This window comes from Schistocerca americana, chromosome 2 (genome assembly GCF_021461395.2).
Source record: "Schistocerca americana isolate TAMUIC-IGC-003095 chromosome 2, iqSchAmer2.1, whole genome shotgun sequence".
NCBI lineage: Eukaryota > Metazoa > Arthropoda > Insecta > Orthoptera > Acrididae > Schistocerca > Schistocerca americana.
Window position 1 is genome coordinate 310,326,738 of NC_060120.1, and position 23,244 is coordinate 310,349,981.

General features: G+C 45.0%; 1 protein-coding gene across 1 annotated transcript in view; it reads right to left on the reverse strand.

The window, feature by feature from the left end:
• Positions 1 to 23,244, reverse strand: part of LOC124595216 (leucine-rich repeat-containing G-protein coupled receptor 5-like) — a 377,880-nt gene that overhangs the window by 21,076 nt on the left and 333,560 nt on the right. Inside the window, exons 3-6 of the mRNA XM_047133860.1 lie at positions 19,870 to 20,031; positions 17,190 to 17,366; positions 10,827 to 11,161; positions 1,807 to 2,065 (exon numbers count right to left, since the gene is read on the reverse strand). Coding sequence (XP_046989816.1) covers positions 1,807 to 2,065; positions 10,827 to 11,161; positions 17,190 to 17,366; positions 19,870 to 20,031 — 933 coding nt within the window. The remainder of the gene's footprint in view (positions 1 to 1,806; positions 2,066 to 10,826; positions 11,162 to 17,189; positions 17,367 to 19,869; positions 20,032 to 23,244) is intronic.

A 23,244-nucleotide genomic window follows, 5' to 3' on the forward strand; every position in this document is an offset into this window, starting at 1 on the left:
ATTGATCACCACGTTTTGAAAGCGTCCATTGTCTTCTTGACAGAACTGTTCATCGCCCACGTTTCACTTACATACAAGGCTGCACTCCACACAAATACCGCACTCCACACAAATACCTTTGTAAAATAGTACCCAATCATTAGAATTTATATTCGATGTGAACAAATTTTCTTTTTCAGAACGCTTTTCTTGCTATTCACAGTCTTCGTTTTATATCCTCTCTACTTCTGCCTTCTCAATTACTGCTTCCCTTTCAAGTCATTGTAGTGTTAGAAATGCAGTTTGGTTTCTGTACAAGTTGTAGATAATCTTGTGGCCCTGTGTTTTATCGATGACATCTCCAGAGCTTCAAAGAATGTTTTAATTAAGATTGTCAAAACCTTTCTCTAAACATGCAAATTCTATAAAGACAGTTTCGCAGTTCTTCAGTGTGTCTACTTAGGTAAGTGGTAGGATCAGTATTGCCTTGCGTGTTCAGACATCTCACAGGAATCTAACATTGTGCTTATGTTAATTTGTACAACCCCTCCCCTTCTCCTCTCTACATATTCCTTCCACTTTCTAGCCTTCTCTTATTTGCTTAGTTCTGGCTTGCCAAATGAGCTCTTTACAGTTGCTTCTCCTTCAAGCAAAGTTTTCTTTGTTCTTTCTCATTTTAATTCCCCTATGTTTTCCAAGTGCAAAATCACATTGCAATTTTGGACTTTCTGTCAACGTCATGTTTAGACATTTCTATTTCCCATGGCCTACTTTATTTGCTGCATTTTTATATTTTTCCCTCTTGTCAAATTTAATATATCACGTTTTATCTAACGATTTCTACTGTACCTTCTACCCGTTCACATACTCTGCTGCATTCTCAAAGATATCCATTCGTATTCTAGCGGATTCCTTCCTCTGTTTGAGTCAGTCGTTGCATTACAGTAACTTCAAGATTGTCGAAAAACTGTGGGTCTTCACTTATTCAAGTTCCATTTCCTTAATTTGCTACCGTTTACTGTCTCTTTAGTTGTAAACTGCAGTTCGTAACCAATAAAGTATTGTAGGTTTGCGTCTGCACCGGGAAATGTCTTATAATTTAAAATCTGGTTTCGAAAACTTTGCCCCAAATATGTGTTATTATTTCATGATTCTTAAGCAAGGTGTTGGCGTTGATCACATTATGCTCTGTACGAAATTGTATCAGGTGGCTTCCACTTTCATCCCTTCCCCCAAGCCTTTGTGTTCTTACCGTTTTCCTGTACCTGCTACCGTATCACATTTTAAATTTTTGTCTCGCTTAACTATCTGCAGAATCTATTTTGTTGTACATTGTTTAAATGTGTTAGGAGATAGTGAACAGTTATGAACGGTAGTCAAGAAATCTGTTTGTGGTGAAATGAGAAAACACGAATAATGAAATATGTGAAAGAGTACATTGTACAGAAAATGAGAAATTGGCATGTCTTCACCCAACTTCGTCTTTCCAACACGTAGGTGTGAGATATAGTTAATCAAACGCACCGGGCGTTTCAGTGGGTCCCGCCCCGTACCTCAGTGGCTGTCCGTCATTGGCTACCGCTAGCGTCTGCCGCTTCCAGATGGGAACGCCAATTCCGCGAGCCGCCGCGTCAAAGCGGAAAACGCTTGCCGCTGCCGTTGCCGCACGACGCGCTGCCGCGCTCTAGTGGGCACCGGCCTTTAGAGTCTGAGATGAAGCGGAAATATTGCTAGTGCAAATGAGATGAGTGGAGAACACCTTGTGACCAGTACTGGAGTTGTTCACAGTGTAGAGGGATATGAGACAGAGGCCGGAGGTCGGCTGACCTGCTGCAGCTGCGGGACGTCGTGGAACAGCTTGGCGGGCAGCTGCGACAGCCCGTTGAGCGACAGGTCGACGGCGACGAGCTGCGGCAGCGACGAGAAGGCGTCCTCGGGCAGGCGGCGCAGCGAGCAGTTGAACAGGTCGAGCGAGTGCAGGCTGGCGGACGCGAGCAGCGGGCCGCGCTCCGGCGCCTGCAGCGCGTTGCCGCTCAGGTTGAGCAGGCCCAGGCTCGGCAGGCTCGAGAAGACCGCCGGCTCCAGCCTGCGCACACGCGCCCCCTCACTCGCCTCGGCAGCCGACACACACACACATTACAACTCAATGGGAACACTGACAGCCACTTACGTCCATTTTTTGGCAAAACTCAGTTACATATGTTTTTGTACCTTAAAAAATGATCACTATGGGACTTAATAAGTTGTCAGCACTGTTGTAAACAGAGGGAGTAACCAATATTGCCCCTCACTCTTTGGTTTAATCGACTTCTATTCTCATGGATGCTATGCTGGCATGCAGTCAGAATGGTGATGCTAATGACAAATGTCAGAAAATAACGAGGAAAAAGAATAATGAAGTGGAGTTACAGAAACATACAGCGATAAAAAGAGAAAGAGTAAAAAAAGAAGTATATAGAAGTTGGAAAGGGAATAGAGGTCAACAAAAACAACATCGCTGAGACCTCTAACCTGAAACTTAGCACTGCTTCAAAATTAAGGTTTAGTTATCACTGCTACAAGAGTAGCAACAGTTAAGTTAATAGTGCACAAGAGGAGAAGGAGGAGGAGGAGGAAACTAGTGTTTAACGTTCCGTCGACAACGAGGTCATTAGAGACGGAGCACAGGCTCGGATTAGGGAACGATTGGGAAGGAAATCGGCCGTGCCCTTTCAAAATAACCATCCCAGCGTTGGCCTGAAACGATTTAGGGAAATCACAGAAAATCTAAATCAGGATGGCTGGAGACAGGTTTGAACTGTCGTCCTCCTGAATACTAGTGCACAAGAGGCGTGCTGATAAATTCTTCAAGAAATTACATGCAGTTAAAGAGAAACAACTGAAACAATTTCTACTGTTGCAGGTCTCACGTTAGACTGTATGAAGAACCTATAATTGCCTCAGATATCAATACAAGGTCCGCCCCTCATGGTCTCGCAGTAGCGTTCTCGCTTCCCGAGCACAGGGCCCTGGGTTCGATTCCTGGCAGGGTCGGGGTTTTTCCTGCCTCGAGATGACTGGGTGTTGTGTGTCGTCTTCATCATCATCATTCATCCCCATTATAGTCGGAGGAAGGCAACGGCAAACGAGCTCCATTAGGACCTTGCCTAGTAAGGCGGTGCGGGTCTCCCGCATCGTTCCCCTATGCTCTGTAAAGAAGCATGGGACTTCATTTCCTTTCCATCAATACAAGACACATTTTACTTGCGCCAGCTTTCTGTAAATGCTCTTAATTTGCAATGAAGTGGAAGAGCCAGGTTTTACCTCTTTCATGAAGGAATATCGCAAGGAAATCCTAATGAAGCCCGTCCATTTCTTTTTGGTTATATAAATGAAAATGTTGGACAACATGTTAAACACCTTCACATCTTCTCTGACTCTCGTGGACGCCAAAATAAAAACCATGCAGTGGTGATATTTTTGTTTAATGCTTGTGGCACAGAAAGAATGCTATTTCCATTGAAACTCAAGGAAGGGCTACATAAAGAAATAAGAAATAGCACTTTCACGTAACACAATTCATGCAGTTCTCCTAATCACAAGAAAGTCTTGGTGTTGTTAAAGTTACATGATTCTGTGATGGAGCAGAAGAGCACACATTACAGCTGACTGATCCATCTATAGTTCCATCAAGTCCCGTAAGTCAGGCTTATCAAGATCATGTGCCTATAAATTAGAAGAAAATTCCCAGCAAAAGATCCAGACCTTCTACTCTGAGATACGCAGCTGGCCAACATGTATCAAAGAATGAACCAACTGTGGAGCATAATGCCAAAGGGAATGGATAATAGGCATAATCTGTTTCATTTTTGTCCATATTAGCAATAAAATGTGAGTTACATAATGATTTATACTTATTTATTACAAAGTATTTAGAACATCCACATGTTTACTTAATAAATTTTAACTTTTCATCAAGGAAATGTACCATGACTGTCTACAATGGATTGGCTGTCTTCCTTGCACATTCATTTGAAGGAAAAATGAGAAGAAAAACAGAATTTCGGCATAATTTTAAGATCTAGAAAGTTTCTTGCATCTCCTGAAACGTTTACTTTTTTGGACATGTGGGACTATTCATTATTCCCATTCAACTACTACCTACACTGCCAGAGAATTAATGCAACACTCTCAAGGACTGTAATTCGTGGCACCCAGGTAGTGTGCATACTGAGTGGTTGTAATGCTACTAATTCATTTGTCACGGTCATCGCAATCAGAGGGTGTTGAGGAGGCCTGTCGTGCGCTAGATATCAGAAATGAGCCGTCTATATTCGCTTTGAACTCGCCATCGTATGCTGTTACTCCATCTCCAAACTCGTCGTCTCCGTGTGCCCATAGACTCAACTCCTGAGTCACCGCCGCAGCCCACTCGTCAGCTGAATCTATTGTAGGGTACAAATGGACTCGACTCTCTCAGAGAAGAGAGCGAGTACACGAGTTGACAAGTATAACCGCGGACTAGCGCCATTTCTGCTGCATATGCAACCGTTTTCAAAGAAATTTCCGGTATTAACCTGTAGATTATCGATTTATTTCACACAATCATGGATTTATAGCCATTGTTAAGTGCAAGTTGAAATGTCTCAAAACGTCCGACCTGCCTAAATGACACCAACAAATTATACACTGATCTACTGTCGATATAAGCGTGTCCAGGCGACAGCAACGTCAGCTGGCGAGGAATGACTGCTAATCAGACGATCCACGCACGGTGCCTGTAATATTAGTGACCGTGCTGTCCATGGGTAGAATGGGAAAAGTAGGCGATCTGAGTGTGACCGAGGGCAAATTGCGATGGCCCGAAGGCTTGACACGGGTATTTCGGAAACTGCACGACTTGTCGGGTGTTCGAAGAGGGCTGCGGCAAGTGTTTCAACACGTGGCGAAACCGAGGTGAAACCGCGATGCGACGTTGTACGGTTGGGCGGCCACCTCTTAATACAGATGTCGGACGTCGTAGGCTGGGAAGACTGGTGCAACAGGACAGGCGGCGAAATATGGCGGAACTAACATCAGACTCTAATGCTGGGCAGAGTGCTAGTGTGTCTGAATACACAGTGCATCGAACACTCCTAACGATGGGCGTCCGCAGCTGATTATCCATGCATGCGCCAATGTTAACAGCACGACACTGGCAACAATGGCTGAAATGGGCACGTGACCATCGACAGTAGACGCTGACACAGTGGCACAGCGTTGCATGGTCTGACGTATCCAGATACCTTCTTCATCATCAAGTTGTTAATCTTTGCACCACTTTGAAATCTTATCAAGATCGGAATACTTCTGCGGTTTGTTCCAGACAGTATTTCAGTATAGATAACTGCATCATCTGCAAAAGGTCTGGGTTTACTATTAGTATTGTCTGCAAGGTCGTTAATAAGCCTATACCATATGAGCGGCAAAGGTCACAACAAACTTCCGTGGGGCACACCGATAGTTGTATTGTATTGTATGTTAACCGGGGACCTAGAAACGACAGAGAGGCTCCGTCCTTGCCGCAGCCGCAGTGGTCCACAACCCCACGACGACTACCGCAGTCTACTTCACCTCTCCGCCGCCCCACACTGAACCCAGGGTTATTGCGCAGTTCAGCCCCCGGTGGACCCCCCAGGGAACGTCTCACACCAGACGAGTGTAACCCCTATGTTTGCGTGGTAGAGTAATGGTGGTGTACGCGTACATGGAGAACTTGTTTGAGCAGCAATCGCTGACATAGTGTAACTGAGGCGGAATAAGGGGAACCAGCCTGCATTCGCCGAGGCAGATGGAAAACCGCCTAAAAACCACCCACAAACTGGCTGGTTCACCGGACCTCGACACAAATCCGCCAGGCGGACTCGTGCCAGGAACCAGGCGCTCCTTCCTGCCTGGAAAGCTGTGCGTTAGACTGCACGGCCAACCGGGAGGGCTACAGGGATAGTTACTTATACATCTGTAGATGACTCTCCATACAAGATAACTTGCTGCGTCCTCCCTATCAAAAATCCTCAATCCAGTCACCAGTTTCGCTTGATATCCCATGGGACCGTGCTTTTGATAATAAGTGTATATGTGGTACTCAATCAAATGCTTTCGAAAATCGAGAAATATTGCATCCACCTGCAGGGATTGAGTTTGTAGGGATATGATGATGGATGATAACGTAGCCTCAGTCAAAGTGAAGCAGGTGGTTTCATTGATAGAATAGTGGGAAAATAGAATCAGTCAACAAAGAAGATTGCTTACAAAAAAAAGAAAAAAAAGAAACCGGTACAGTCCATCCTGGAACATTCTATGTGGGACCAAAGCCAGATAGTTAACCAGGAAATATTGAGCTTATAACAAGAAGGGTGACGCAGATGCTCACATGTTTGTTTGAAACACGGGAGTGTTGTGTTCTGAAAATGCTGAGCAATCTGAACTGGAAAATGCCTGAGTCCTGTTAAAGCCTTGCAACTAAGTTTCAAGAATCAATATTATGTGAGGAATCTAGGAAAGTACCACAGCCTGTTATGTATTGCTCCAGCAGGGACTGTGAACAGAGTTGGACCAATTACAGTGTGCACAGAGGATTCAAGTAATCGTTTTCCTACACTCCGCACGTGATTGGAATGGGAACAAATCTTAATGTGCTGTACTACTGGAAGTATCTTTTACCAAGCACTTGACAGTAGTTTTAAGAGTATCAATGTATTTGCACTACTGCAGAAGTCCGGCATCCAGTCACGAAGTTTTTCCGATGTGCCGTAACATCATATTTTGTTCAGCAGACAACAGGACACAAAATAATATTGTTAGGTTGGCTACGAGGTCATAAGTTCCTCGTTCACTCAACCAATCGTAAAAGGATAGCATCACCTGTTAGGAGTACCCACCATCTATTCCTGTCACCATAGCATGTAGTAATGTTAGAATCGAGGTATTCTAGGCAATTACAATGACTGGTTTTGACAGCTGAAAATTTGCATTAGTGTAAAGTGGATGTAGGATCACATCGACTTGTAGGCCATGGAGCAGCTGGGTGTTCCGCAAGGCTCATCCGAGAAGAGAGGCACACTTCCCTCCCGCCCCCCCTCCCCCCCCTCCCCCCCCCCCCCCCCCCCCCCCCCCGCCTACCATTTCTGACCCCCAGACGGCTGGATATAGCAATGAAAGAGTGGTGTAACAAACAATACCCCATAGCACGGTAAAGGTGGAAGGTACTAAAAGCACAGTTGCGGGCATTCGCAATAATATATGAAATGATGTGGTCCTCAACTACGCACCCTCAGACTCAAAAGTTGGAATATCAAAAGTTTAAAGTTTTGGCTGGTTTCGTTGTCTAGGGGCTGGTATTCGTAGTTGCCGCATTACAAGCTAAATACTGCTTAGTCTACAGTATGCAATATGGATATACACATGAATCGAATGGTCGAAGGTTCCTATCACTCTGCAATCGCGAATTTAACGTAGAAATTTATAAATAAAAGATTGCAGTAAATACAATCTGCAAGTACTATCGTAACGACTTTAAATGATGAGTATGATAGTAGAAGTACTTTTGAGAATGTGGTATATTTCTGCAAAACACTTATTGGTGTCGACGGTCCGGTAATTAAATAAAACAGAAGTTGAATAACAGGGAAACAATAGATTCCTACTGCACGTAATTAGTGATGAACAACAACATAGCTCGTGAGATATTCACTTCTAAACACATACTACGTCTTCAGTGTAAAAACCCCGGAAATCTCACAAGTTCATAAGTCCGCCCTCCGAAGTGTTTCTATCTCTCGCGACCACGCGCAAACCGCTCCACATTCCAAGTCTCTCGCGCCGCACTGTTCGAACTCCCCATTCACGAGCGCTGTGATTGGCTAGAGCGCTTGCGCGCTGTATCCAAACTAACGCACATTCACGAACATATTGAAACACTTTCGAAATACTGGGTTTACATTTAAATAACTTGAAATTAAATAAATATTCCCACGGCTGGACCATAAACACGCTCTAACACACATTATTAAATACATAATCAAATGAAATAAACATATATCAAAGGAATAGAAACAAAAGGTAGGTCAGTAATGTGTCTGTACTTTCTAAAACACAGTAAATATTTAATCAATTTCTTCATTAATAGGATATATCGGATAGAAACAAAGACATTGATAAATAAATATATTTATAAGCATGCTGCCACCGATTTTTCGTGTCACTGTGGAGTACTTATGGCCTGACGCGATCGAGAGTAATCGGCCACTTTGATCTCCAATAACTCATGAACTACTCAAGTTACATGCCTGTAATTTATACCAATTTAGTTTTACACCAATAGCTTTCCAAAGACACGTCGATCGACGCAACCGGATGAACCGTTTTGATTTTGGAAATTCGTTGCTGGGTGTTACTTGTATAATTTACAGTCAGATACTAAACTTTAAACTAATAAAGATATTGAAAATCTGATTACGCCGTCAGCATCGCCGTGCAAATAATGGTAATGTACATGTTTATTTTTGGGGTATCGTGATTCATCTGGTTTCTATTAATTTCTATAAGAACTGTGAAATGTCTGCCATGATTGTTTCGCAAAGTCTGCCATCTTTGGCACTCCCGTTATGTCTCCTACATCGACACAGCGTCGCCATGGAATTCCCAGCCACGCGGCCGATGGACCACACGGTCCGGCCGTTGTGCGGCCGCTATCAGTGGCGGCCCGCCGAGAGGTCTCGGCGCGGCCACGCCAACTCAACTTAAAATTTCCAGGGCGCCACAACTCGCCCATTACCCCACGCAGTGCTCATCAGAAAAACACACGTGAGTCTTTTTAATTAGACTGTGTGAGAGTCCACGTCTATCAGAATCTTCTGATATAGCGTAAGTTGAAAGACCCGTGATTTTCCTCAATTACTCGTTACAGTAATCATCAGTAGCTCTCGTGAAGGCGCAGCTCAACAACTTGTGAATAAAACACTATTTAATCTTCACTTGTTATAGGATGACTCACTCTCATTGCATTTCACAGGCAAGCTCTTCACATGGAAATATAAAGAAGTCTTAATGCCATTGTTATTCTTGTCCGTTGGACGTTCGGGTCATCGGTATTCGTTGGAGCAGCATACGGCCCAGACGTCTCTTTGCTAAGTGCACTTGTGATTGACGTCAGGCACTGCTCGGCCGAACTCGGTGCTGCACGAAGGAATACCACAGACAAACAAACCACAACAACAACAAGACGTAACCTTAAGAAACTATGGTCCCAATTAGGGTAACTTTAATTCTCTGGTAGATGATATTGTCCCTCTTCCTACTAACGCGAATTTCACTTGTTCATTTATATGCTACTACAGTAATTGACTTTCCCACTAGTCCAGTGGCGCCTGCAGGTTTTTGTCTCAGTAGGGGCAAAAAATTTTCACGATATATATACTCAGATTTTCTGAACCGTGTTCTGCCAATAAAGTGTTAACAATAAACTGCTGGTTCATCTGATTATTCCCATTGTTGCCTCACTTGCTGTTGTTAATTTCTACCACATGTGGGATTAGAAACAAAAATAAAGATACTTCGTAGGCAATAGCTGTAAGACGGATATATAACAATTTTGCACACCTTCAACGAACGAGATTTGTTAAAGAAAAACACACAATTTTTAAATTTATTATCATTTTTTAATTTTAGTTCGATTCTCCTTTAAAGTTTTTCATTGCTCTAGTTCACGCTGCAATTCTGTTTACATATGTCTTATATCATTTTTACGTCATTTTATCGATATCTCCCGGTTATTTTAGTGGTATTTTTACAGGTATTTTAAATCATACATAACTGAGCCCTAAAGTTACAGGTATTTACTAAGATGGTATCTGTTCTTTCGGACATGTCCAAGCAGGTCGTTAAAATGAAATTACAATGAAATGAACACCCATAGTTGCTTACAGGCGTTGACATACGTCAACGGGGACAGATGAAAATGTGTGCCCCGACCAGGACTCGAACCCGGGATCTCCTGCTTACATGGCAGACGCTCTATCCATCTGAGCCACCGAGAATACAGAGGATAGGGCGACTGCAGGGATTTATCTCTGTCACGCCTCCCGCACAAACAGTGCCCGAACTCTTATGTGAATCGGCAATGCGCCGAGAGGAATGAGTATAATGGGCGGGGGCACTACGAATGTAGTGCGGGACAATACATTGAGAATGTGGGTTTCGCGGGAGGCGTGCCATAGATAAATCCCTGCAGTCGCCCTATCCTCTGTGTCCTCGGTGGCTCAGATGGATCAGCCGGCACAGTAGCTCAGCGTGTTCGGTCAGAGGGTTAGCTACCCTCTGTAACAAAAAAACTGAGTGAATGTATCGACAAAGAACCTAAACGGGTGTCATCGGACATCCGCCCCGAACAAATTCAACGAACAATATAGAACAAAATGAGATAAAAAAAGATGGATAGAGTGTCTGCCATGTAATCAGGAGATCCTGCGTTCGAGTCCCGGTGGGGCACACATTTTCATCTGTCCCCGTTGACGTATGTCAACGCCTGTAAGCAGCTGCTGGTGTTCATTTCATTTTAATTACAGGTATTTTTTGTATTCGTAAACTGTATGAATTCTCACTAGGGGCAACTGCCCCCATGCCCCCCCCCCCTTCCCCCTCCCCCCCCCCCCCCTGCGGGCGCTCCTGCACTAGTCCACTACGTCCATTAGAATTATTAATAATCACGAAAACTTTCGTACCCTCACAACTGCATAGCGAAATCCGTCTCCCCAGCCCTCGCCGCGCTGTAGCGTCCAGGCAGAACGCATACGCGTAGCGTTGCCAGACGTCGAGCTGTGCGGCCTCACCTGGTGATGTTGTTGAGGTCGAGCCCGAGGACGGCGAGGTAGGGCATGTCGGTGGACGCGTCCCAGCCGGTGAAGGCGTTCCTGCCGAGCAGCAGCATCTCGAGGTTGGGCCGCGCCTGCGCCATGACGGCGGGCAGCGCGGACAGCCCGCAGCCCTGCGCCGACAGCTTGGTGAGGTGCGGCCCCGCCAGGGGCGCTGCCAGCACCTGGCACGCGCCCGACGCGCCCAGCTCGCGCACCGACAGCTGGCCGGGCCCCGTCAGCGTCATGCGCTCGTTGCGCATCAGCGTCAGCCCGTGCAGGTGTTCCAGCTGCGACAGCGCGCTCATGTTCGTCTGCAACAGGAGAAACAATCGGAACGTCGCACCGAGTCCCATTCGCTGCTACGGCCGTAGTCCACATGTTGTCAGCGCACCTGAGCTTGTATGTGTGATAGATTATTAGAATGATGGTAACATTGACAGTTCGGTGCATATTTAACAACATATTATGATGCAATAAGTGTCGTACTCATCGGATCTTGTGGGACTCTCACACTCTAAAGGCTGCATTTTGACGACGACATGTCGATTTCTATCTCACCATCTATGGTCGTCCTATCGCCCTCACCCCCACCCATAAGTACCTTGGGGTCACCCTTGACCGTCGCCTCTCCTGGACCCCCCCCCCATCTCCGGACAATCCAATCCAAGCCAAGGCACGCTCCCGACTCCGTCTCCTCAAGCTCCTTTCCGGCCGTAGGTGGGGTCTGCACCATTCCACCATACTCCACACCTATAAATCCCTCATCCGCCCTATCCTCTGTTATGCCCATCCTGTCTGGATCTCCGCCCCCCCCCCCCTACCTTTTACAAATCCCTTCAGATCCTTGAACGCCATGCTCTCCGCCTCGCCTATCGCATCCATCTCCCCTCCCCCACGCGGATCCTGTACGACCTAATTCCGTTCCCCCACCTCCTCCTTTTCCTTGAAAGGTTACGGATCCTCTACATCTCTCGTAAACTCGATCCTCCTCACCCACTTGTCTCCCCCATCTTCTCCCACCCCCACCCGCTGCCGCGCCTGTATTCCCACGTCCCACCTGCTCTCCATCTCTCCACCCTCCTTACCCTCTCCCAATGTGGCTTCCGCCGGCTCCCCCTCTCCCCCTCCCTGATGATGCCCTCCTCCCCTCCATCTACCCCTCCTACCAACTTTGATTCTCCCTCCCTCTTCCTGTGTTTGTTCCTTTGGGCACCCTCCCTCCCTTCTGTCCTTCTCTCCCCCTTCCCTCCCTCCTCACTTTCTCCCCACTCCTCCCCCAGGCTTCTCCTCCCCCGTCCCTCTACCCCTCCTCCCATCTCCTCTGCCATTGGCATCTTTGTTCTCCCCTCTTCCCCCCCCCCCCCACCCTTCTTCCCCTCTTGGCAGGTCCCCGGACTCGCACACATTACGTGGACATTCGCACGCCGGAGATCATCGCCATTCAAGTCTCTTGTGTGCCGTCGTGTTTTGTGTTCAGTGTTCACCATCACGCTCCATCATTCACGTGTACCATCAAAGTCATCAGTGCTTGTGTGTTGGGTCAACAGTTTGTAGTGTGGATTGTCATCGAGTATGAACGGCTTCATGTTTTTTATGTTCATGTGTCTACAGTTTTTTCCCCGCTGTTTTGTTCCAACTCATGTGTCTTCTCTGTTTTACCATTGTAATATCTTGGGCTGAAGAGCGGCGTAATGTGCTGCTGCCAGCCTACCTGTCTTTACACGGGTATTAAATTCACAATAAAGAAAAAAAAGAAAAACGACGACATGTACTCATGTCAGATAGTCTTATATTCTGATAGAATGTAACTTTTGCAGTAGAGATGGGCAAACCGAAACACGTAACTGTTTCGAAACAAATGAAACAGTACAATGTAATGTTTCGATGCGCTGTTTCGAAACAGTGAAACAGTTTGTGTTTTGTAATCTAACAAACTTACACATTTTATCATCTTGAATGTCTACTGTATAAGTATGTCCATATAAACACAAATGAGGTGCGAGACCGCTAATCATATCGCAGAAAGTATGAAACTATCACTTAGGTGTGTTGGCAGTTTCGTATTTCCTGCAGCAAATGCGCTGCTTTCGTGTCGTGTGACTTTCATACTTTTCAATTGGCTGTGCACAGCCATAGCTGAAGACAGAAGAACCATCACTAACGGAACTGAAGGTGGGAGCAAACTAGAGAAACAACGGATATGCTACTGGGATTCCCACATTCCGTTGGTAATATACCCATCCTGCTAATTTCCATGCACACAAAGGGAATCATTGTGGATAATAGGCACAGTGACTATAGACTGACAAATAACGCCAAATAATCCGAATAAATAACAAAATATAACAGAAAAAAATTTTGTCTTTCAAGGTATTTCGAACCGTTACTACAAATTCACCATGCTGCCTTGCCCTTCCCGTTCACCATTACACTATAAGTGATATGTCAAACAGATTGCTTGCAATTATACCTACATCATATTTATGTATATGTCTAATGACTTTCACTCTACGCCTTTTTTATTCAAAATGTTGTAGGCTTACTTGCGTTTCTTAATATGATTACTGCACATGAACAGAGAAGCGTAAGTTATAAAACAGAGTATAATTTAGCTGAATGCTTTTCATATATTTATTATTTTGAATGTGAATACTATGCGTTGTTTTATTGTTTGGGTTAGTGTTACACCTAGATATTTAGCCGACGTGACTGCGTCAAGCGACACACTACTAATGCTGTATTCGAGCATTACGGGATCGGTTTTCCTACTCATCTGCGTCAACTAACATTTTTCTATATTTAGAGCAAGCTGCCGTTCATCACATCAACTAGAAATTTTGTCTAACAATAAGGCGTCTGTATTCTCCTACAGCCACTCAACGACGACACCGTGCCACGAACCAAAGATCTTCAACAAACACTGCAGATAGGTGTTCACCCTATCACTCAGATCATTTATGCATACAGAGAACACAAGATCTACTCTACCAACCCAGCTGTTGTCACATACTTTTCCTAACTACTCTACAGATCGACAGCACTTTTTCATTAGACCGTGTTGCGGAGAGGAAGACACTGTGAGGGACCAGTATTGTTCAGCCACATTTGTGTGTGCTAGCAAGCTACGGTCCCGCCCACACGAAATGTTGGAAACAGTGTCTCAGATCACGGCTTATGGTGACCAGTCCTAGTTCAAATTGTCTGCTGTAGTTGATTGTCCAGGCAATGAGCTACAAAATATTAAAATTACGCAGCAGGCTGGGAGTTGCTCTACGTTAAGACGGGGACCCTCCATACTGTAAATCACGGATTTTGATGCGCTTTAAATATGTTGTAGAGGAACTTACCCTGAGTACCAGTCTATACGGGTTTTTAGCGACGAGCCTTGGTTTTTGAGAAAATCGATTTTGAAGTTCATTGCGAGATTTGTATACCTGTAACCTTACACACATGGCGACCAAGTCGGCGTAGCGCAGCGGGAAAGGTTACCGGCTACCGCGCTGTAGGTACCGTGTTCGAATCCTGCTCGTGCTCTTTTCCTTTTTTTTTCAAAATCGACCGAAGTTTTCAATTTTATTTCAATGAATATCAACAAAAAGTGTAAGGTGTGCGAAATTACAAAGATATATTCAGTTATTAATTTTTTCAAATAATCATTCCGTTTGTGGTTCGTAGTTGGAGTTCCAAATGTTCGTACAACGGTCGCTTCTTGTATTACCTGATATCGATCTCCGCCCATTATCGTCCCTTCTCCCGTGAATACCGTTAGCCGCAACGGGAACCCCAATGGTTAGGCCAATGAGGTTGCGAGCTACATTCCTTTACGTTAGCATCTAACTAAAGCGTCAGTTGCTCGCAAAGCGTCTCTAGTGCCATGTGTTAGAAAAATTCTGTGAAATGAAAGAACCAAGTGTTTCTGCAGTAGTTCAGCCAGAAGAAGATCCACAAGTAGAGGAGTTGAACGCAGAATCAAAAGGCGAAATCACAAAATTATTTAATATACGCCGAAAATCTACTCCGCGATTTGAATCTCGTAACAAATACACCGCCTAGCGTGATCTCTGCCAATTCCGTTGCAATTTGCGATGAGATATGTATCGCAATACAGGATCTCTTGGCCGAAAGACAGATCATTATTGATAGTAATGTCGAGTGACGAGGGCCTCCTCTTGGGTAGACCGTTCGCCTCGTGAAAGTCTTTCGATTTGACGCCGCTTTGGCGACTTGCGCGTCGATGGGGATGAAATGATGATGATTAGGACAACACAACGCCCAGTCCCTGAGCCGAGAAAACCTCCGACCCAGCCGGGAAGCGAACCCGGGCCCTTAGGATTGACAATCCGTCGCGCTGACCACTCAGCTACCGGGGGCGGACATCATTATTGATGATGAACTGATACATTTCAACGAAGAAGATGAATTGGGAGAATATGAAGCGAACCACAAACGGAATGAATACTTGAAAAAATTAATAACTTAACAGATCTTAATTTCGTACACCTTACACTGTTTGTTGACTTTCTTTGAAGTAAAATTGAAAAATTCGGTCGATTTTGAAGAAAAAAAAGTATACGAGCAGCATTCGAACACGGTACCTCCAGCGCAGTAGCTGTGAACCTTTACCACTGCGCTACGCTGACTTACTCGGAACATACGTGATGTTACGGTTATATAAACCACGCAATGACCTTCAAAATCGATGTTCTCAAAAACCAAGGCCCGTCGCTAAAAAACCGGGTAGCCACGTACTCAGGGTAAGTGCCTCTACAACATATTTGAAGCGCATCAAAATCCGTGATTTACATTTTTTTTTCTTTATTGAGTTTCGATTCCCCCCGAAGGGGGCGGGCTGGCAGCAGCTTAGTATGCCGCTCTTCAGCCCACAGGATTTGTTTTAAAAAGATGAAGATAATAAACAATAAAAACAGGCGATAAAATCGGAGACTTAAATGGTAATATGACGGAAAAAAACGTCGAACTTAAAACATAGAAACAAAGGGATGATGATGCTAATGAATTACATATGAAGCAGACAGGTAAAATAATAGACAGACAATTAAAAAAACAGGGCGACAGTCTGGTTTCTGTTCGCAAGATGCATAAAATTCACACCCAGCGACAGCATGATTTCTGTTCGCAACACTCTGGAAAGACGAACAACACTGAACATTCACTTGAACACTGCACTAAAAAGTTGGCAAATATGACATACCACAGCCGAACGCAGGTGGGGGGAACCTGGACAGATGATGGGAAAATAAAAAAGGGGGGAAGGAGAGGAAAAACGAAGAGGGGGAGGGGGGAAAGGAGCTGATGGAAGACGAGACCCACAAGAGGGGGGCAATACAAAAGGACTCAGGGGGGGGGGGAGAAGGGAGGTAGGAAGAGGGTAGGCGGGGAGAAAACACGATGGAAGGGGGGGAAGAGGGAGCCCAGGGAAAGGACAGAGGAAAGGAGGGGGGTGAGGATCAGAGTTGATAGGAGGGATAAATGGAGGGAGAGAGGGCATCATCTGGGTAGGGGATTTGATGGAAGCCACCTTGGGAAAGGAGATGCAGGGTGTAGAGATGGAGGGGAGGGGGGACACAACAGTGAAGGCGTAGCAGGGGGCGGGGACGGGAGAAGAGAGGAGCAACCAGGGGGTGAGGGGGATCAAGGCGGCGGGAGGTGTAAAGCATGTAGAGATGTTCGAGGAATAGGAGCAGATGGGGGAAAGGAACGAGGTCATAGAAGATCCGAGTGGGGGACGGGAGACGTATACGGAAGGCGAGGCGGAGTGCATGACGCTCAAGGATCTGGAGGGACTTATAGAATTTGGGGGGGGGGGGGTTATTTACAGTATGGAGGGTCCCCTTGTAAGCTAAAGGGAGCTCACAATAATTCTAGAATCAATTCCTGACTGTATGAGTTTAATGACTACAAAATGAAGCCTCTGGAACTTGTTGCTTTTGTCCGAAAGGAGGGACACCACACATTCATATAATCGATTCGCCTTGATGGACAATGAATCGACAGCCTTCAGTGCAGATACACGTTTACGTTCGACCTCCAGCGGGAATCAAATTAGCGAGCATGGAGTACATTGACAGGGACTGCAGGTAGGTAGCGCTAGGTGGGAATGTCATTCGGCTGGGGAGAGGCCGAGATGGTCCGCGCATTTGCGACAAACACTGTGCCTAGGTGGGCCAGTGGTTAACGCAATTGCCTAGTAGGAAGGAGATCCTGGGTTCGAGCCGTTGATTTCGCATAAAAACCCGATGGAGCTGATATTATTAGTTCCTCCCTTACCCCCTACTTTCTTCCCCTCCACCTTCAAGATGGCGGCTCGTGTCGCGTTACCTGTCCGATCTGCGGGTTGTCTGCGAGGTAGATGACGTGCAGCATGGGCATCTCGGAGAAGGTGTCGTCCGGCAGGCTGCGCAGGCCGCACTTGCTGATGTCGATGACGCTGAGCGTGGGCGCGCTGAAGAACGGGCCCGACGCCGGCAGCATCAGCGGGTTCTCGCTCAGGCTCACCTGCGAACAACACCACCAGTTAACGCTGCGCTGAAGGGCGCGCGGCAGAACCACAATCTAATGGGGCTTGTAAACGATCAAACTGGATTGTTAAATACGCTCCGACAGATTTGTCAAACAAGCCCGTACAAGATCCAACAAGCCTGTTAATTTAACATAACTTGTGAAGCAGACACTGTTCATATATGCTGTATTTGTACACTAGTTGGAATGGTTGATGATGATGATGATGATGATGATGATGTGAGGTCCCATACTCCTAGGAGCGTAGGGGAGGATGCGGGAGCCCGCTAGGCAAGGTCCTAGTGGAGGTGGTTTGCCATTGCCTTCCTCCGACCGTGATTGAGATGAATGATGAATGGTTATAAATACAAATAAGGCATTTCTAGCATTGAGTCTAGCACTGTGTTAAAAGAAGAATAAAACAAGACGCCGGTCCAGGCAATAGTTTAAAACGAGAGAAATATGCACATGAGAACCTGTCAAAGGAAATGTTACACTCGGAAAGTTATGATTATATCAACTTTCTCCGAATGGAAAGTGAAACTTTTAATGACTTATTGATAGTTACTTAGTTAATTCGCACTCACACTATAAAGGAGGACACCAGTATGCGAAAATTTATTGCCTTCTACTTGGTCCTGCAATGACAGTTTACAAAACGTGGAAACCTACATGTTTGAATGTTTACGCCATCTGACTGTACAAACTTCTTTATTTTACATTACTGTCGTCATTTCGGCCTTAATTCATTATCAAGTACAACAATGTTGGATATAACCAGACATTTTTAAGTGAAGTCATAGTCAACATCTACTGAACTTAGTGTTCCGGTACTATCTACGTACAAAATCACAAAAATGTATAGTAGACAGGTAGCAAACATGTTTCCAGCCATAGAACAACTGAAACACATAATAAACATCAGTAAAATCGTTATATGCGCAGTGAACAAGGTCTCAAAATATGCTATGGAAGTCACTGGTTGACAACCACGGAACAACTGAGCCACAGAATGAATATCAATACAGTCGTTACATGTGCACTGAAAATTGTCTGAAAAGATGTTATGGGAGTTACTTGTTTTCATTCAGTTAGAAAACATGTTTACTAACTGTCTGCCATATTTCTTTCTGATTTTGTACTTATCTTCACGCTGGGACACCCAGTTCGATAGATCTTGATGATCACTTCACTTGATAAGGTCTGACTATGCCCAACACTGCTGTATTTGATAATGGCCTAAGGCCGAAATCATGATATAAAGATAAAATAAAGACGTTTGCACGGTCGAATGGCGGAAATATCATTTAAACTTTATTACATGACCGTGACCCAAAAATATGAGAAAAATATCATACAGCCTGTATCGTCCTCTCCCGTTTGTATGTTGGGCATAGAATACTGGTTTTCTTCTTAACTTCTTCCTGTGTCATTTACCTTGGGAAAGAGGTGACACCTATACCATTTTGGTAATAGCCAGTCACATTTTGTTTATATCCTTTACCATAGTTTCCACAGTCGAGGAAATTCACGATACACTGAGCTAAGTTGCAATAAAAGTCTTTTTCACTAAATGTATGTGGCGAAACATTAACACAAACATCGTTCGCCATCTTGGTCTATGTTTGACAAACACGTCGAAAAGCGCCATACACAGTGAAATATTTGACAAGCCTAGTAAAGTTGGACAACTCGTTTGATCATGTACGGAGACATTATACGTACAGTCGTGACAAGTTAGTGCTGGGACAATTATTACCATCTTACTGTTGGAGCGACAGTAGCGCCCCAAGCGGTGAAAAAGCCGGCCGCCTCTTAACGTTAAATGCATCGTAAGAAATACGTTTGTTTTCAATTTTTTACGTAATTTACAAAACACTTATTATTTTTTGTGCGCAGAGTGTTGGTAGAATATCAAAAGACACAAACGAACATAAAACAAATGTGAACACTGCCACAAGCACGAATATAATTCTCTTTTCCTCACACGTGCTCAGGGAACAATTGCAAGAGGTTTAAATTTATTTGCACTTCACTTACACAAGACGACTCTCCCTTGGCAGGTCCCACCTGGCAGTTTTATCCTTCATTGTGTGTGCTCCAAGTGGGTTTAAAGTGTGTTGTTCTGGAGTGTTTTTAATACTGTGGCCAACTTTTAACCTGTGCGTGTGACTTCAGTGTCTTTTTTATGCTCTACAAATCGCAACTGTGTTCTGTACCTTTACGTCGACTTTTTTAATTGACCCCCATGAACGTCTCCATATCAGTGTATTTTTACCTCCATTATCTCCTCTTACTCTATGTCCCCCTTATTTATCGCCTTTATATGTAACGTTTTCTTCTTGTATTAGCTGTTCACTCAGCTGAAGAGCAGCAGACTGTGCCGCTGCCAGCCCTCCACTGCTCATATGGGGCAGGGGAATGAAATCACAAGAAAGAAAAAAAAAACACAAGACGTCCGTCACGGCTTTGGAAGGAACTATGAGAGATAAGTACTCACGTATTCTATCTCCGGACAGTCGTCGAAGAGCTGTGGCGGCACCGTCTGGATCTTATTGCGGTCCAGCGCGATGCTGGTCAGGCTGTGCAGGCCCTTCAATGCGTCCTCGTCTATGGTGTGGATGGCGTTGTCTCGCAGGTCCAGCTCCCGCAAATCCGACACCTGCGGCACAGGAGGTCCAGATGTCAGGCGGGTTACAGTCAGTCAACTCATGCAAACACTTGGATGAAACAATTTGTGGTAGTATGAAATGGGATGATCACATAGGCCTGGTTGTAAGTAAAACAGGTGGCAGGCTCGGTTCATTGATCGGATTATGGGAAAATGCAGTCAGTCTACAAACGTAGATTGCTTAGAGAACTACCGTAAAACCCATCCTAGAACACCGCTCCAGCGTGTAGGATCCATCCTATTATTGGATATTGAAGGTACACAAAGAAGGTGATATGTATGGTCACAGATTTGTTTGACCCTCGAGAAAGTGACACCAAGCCGCTGAAAAACCTCAACTGGCAGACACTATTCTGTGAAAGCCTACTTCAAAAGTTCTGACAAACAATATTAACTGAGGAATCTGGGAACGCACTACAGTCCCTCATGTATCGCTCCCGTAGGGATCGCGGAGGCAATATTAGACTGATTACAGCGTGCACAGAGTCACTGAAGCAGTGTTTTTTCCCGCGCTCCTTACGCGAATGAAAAGTCAAGAAGCCCTAATAAATGTGCGGTGGGAAGTGCTATGTGCCATACACTTCACAGCAGTTTGTAGAGAATATACCGTGTGTCTCTCCTATGGGTCGTCTGGCTTTTTTTTTACTGGTGTTTTGGCACATACTTGCTATTTCGTTGTCGCAACTAATAGAAGACGTCGGCCCAAACAAATTCTGCTCATCATGTCTTTCATATGACGCCCAGTGTCAACCGGATGGTTCGGTCTGTTCCTCGTTTCAAACAAAATGATCTTTAAATCAGAATTTTATGTGCCCATTCGACGAAGCGCTCCCAGAGTAGGCTAGTGCGATATTCGTTTTACCGATATACACTCATGCTCATAAATTAAGGGTAATGCTGATACATGGTGAAACAACGCCCTGGTGGGAGGATTGCGGGTTTAAACCACCTCGGGGTATGACCATGCGGTGCGTTTGACCTGCGGTCGTCGCACGGTGCCGCTGACAGCAGTCTACATACGCAGAGGTGTGTTGGTGCGTGTCAGAGTACGGTGCAGCGAGTAAGTGTGCAGGCGTTTTCAGACGTGCTAATGGAGACTGTGTGTTGAAAATGGCTCAAAGAACACATATTGATGATGTTATGAGGGGTAGAATATTAGGGAGAGTGGAGGCTGGTCAAACACAGCAGGTCGTAGCACGGGCCCTCTGTGTGCCACAAAGTGTGATCACAAGATTAAGACAACGATTCCAGCAGACAGGAAACCTGTCCAGGCGCTACAGTACGAGACGTCCACAGTGCACAACACCACAACAAGACCGATATCTCACCATGGTTTATTCGCCCGAAGACCTGCAAGGTGCATCCCACTGACCTCTGGTCACAGGAGAACCCGTAAAGCCTAGTGTCAAGAACACAGCACATGGTCATTGGAACAGTGGTCCCAGGTTATGTTCACGGACGAGTCCAAGTATAATCTGAACAGTGATTCTCTCCGGGTTTCCATCTGGCGTGAACCAGGAACCAGATACCAATCCTTTAATGTCCTTGAAAGGGACCAGTATGGAGGTCGTGGTTTGATGGTGTGCGGTGGTATTATGATTGGTGCACGTACACCCGTGCATGTCTTTGACAGAGGAACTGTAACAGGTCAGGTGTATCGGGACGTCATTTTGCACCAGTATGTCCGCCTTTTCAGGGGTGCAGTGGGTCCCACCTTCCTTCTGATGGATGATAACACACGGCCCCACCGAGCTGCCATCGTGGAGGAGTACCTTGAAACAGAAGATATCAGGCGAATGGAGTGGACTGCCTGTTCTCCAGACCTAAACACCTTCGAGCATTTCTGGGATGCTTTCGGTCGACGTATCGCTGCACGTCTCGAACTGGCTGTATATCACATAGGACGCCGGGTAAGGGTTGGCCAGCAGTCTCTCACGCAGCAGTTGAACAAGTTCGGCAGTCTTACATTTGTAGTCCAAGTATATCAATAAGACGTGCCAGTTTAGAATTGAATATGCCCAGTGTTACAGTGTGGAAGGTATTACGGAAACGCCTGTCATTCAAACCCTACAAAACGGAACTGTTGTGAGCTCCAAGAGAAAATGCCAAAGAAAAGCGAGCTGAGTTTTTTATAGTAATTTTAAACAAAATACAGACTGACGATGATTTTCGTAACAAAATCGTGTTCAGTGACAAATCACCTTCCATACCTGCGATACAGTCAGTCGGCAGAATTTTCGGATATGGAATGAGCAGAAACCACGTTATGTAATCGAACGTGTATGGGATTCACTTAATGTAAATGTTCTTGCGCTTTAGGCTGTAATTAGATCTACGGTCCACTCTATTTTTGCCGACTCAATTGTAACTGGCACATTGTACCTGGACATCTTTGAACATTATCAAATACCTCAACTGCAACGGGATATGGGCACAGAATTTATTTTACAGCATGTTGACGCCACCACATTAATATCGTGAAATTGTCGCGTATTTCCTTGGGAATGTGTCGAGTTGGATTATACGTGGAGGAACAATGTCCTACCCACAACGATCACCTGATTTAACCCCAATGGTCTTCTGCGTGTGAGGTTACTTTAAAGACAGAGTGTTTATTCCTCCGCTTCCACGAAACGTCGACGAGCTGAGACAACAGATAACGCAAGCAGTTGTCACCATGCATTGGAAGACTTACTTCACAGTACTTGGCAGGAAACTGATTACAGATGAGATATTTTTCGTGTTGGAAAAGGCAGCAACATTTAACATTTGTAAATAAAAATTGAAGATATACTGCATTCGATGCTGCATTAAACATTTCTGTTAGTTATTCACCTGTTTCACAATTAAATGTTACTTTTGTATAACTAATTTATAAACACCGCGTACTTGCGCATGTATTGTATATCGACTGCCACATTATGTTCCTGAAGATGCAGTCTTATGGCCTCGGAATTTGTTGCAATTACAATGGAAACCACTAAATGTACATGTTTGTATATAGAAATAAACAGGAAAAAAAAGTAGGCCTGTTTATTTTCAGCTCTGTAGATCTGGGCATTAAAACATTTTACATATTTTATTGTTACAACTATTAAAATACTAGGAGCCTCTCGCGCGTCAAAAGGAGACTGGAGACAAGAGACAAGTTTTTGGTTTGGGGGGGGGGGGGGGATAGAAAGACCGTAACAAACTGGGACGCTC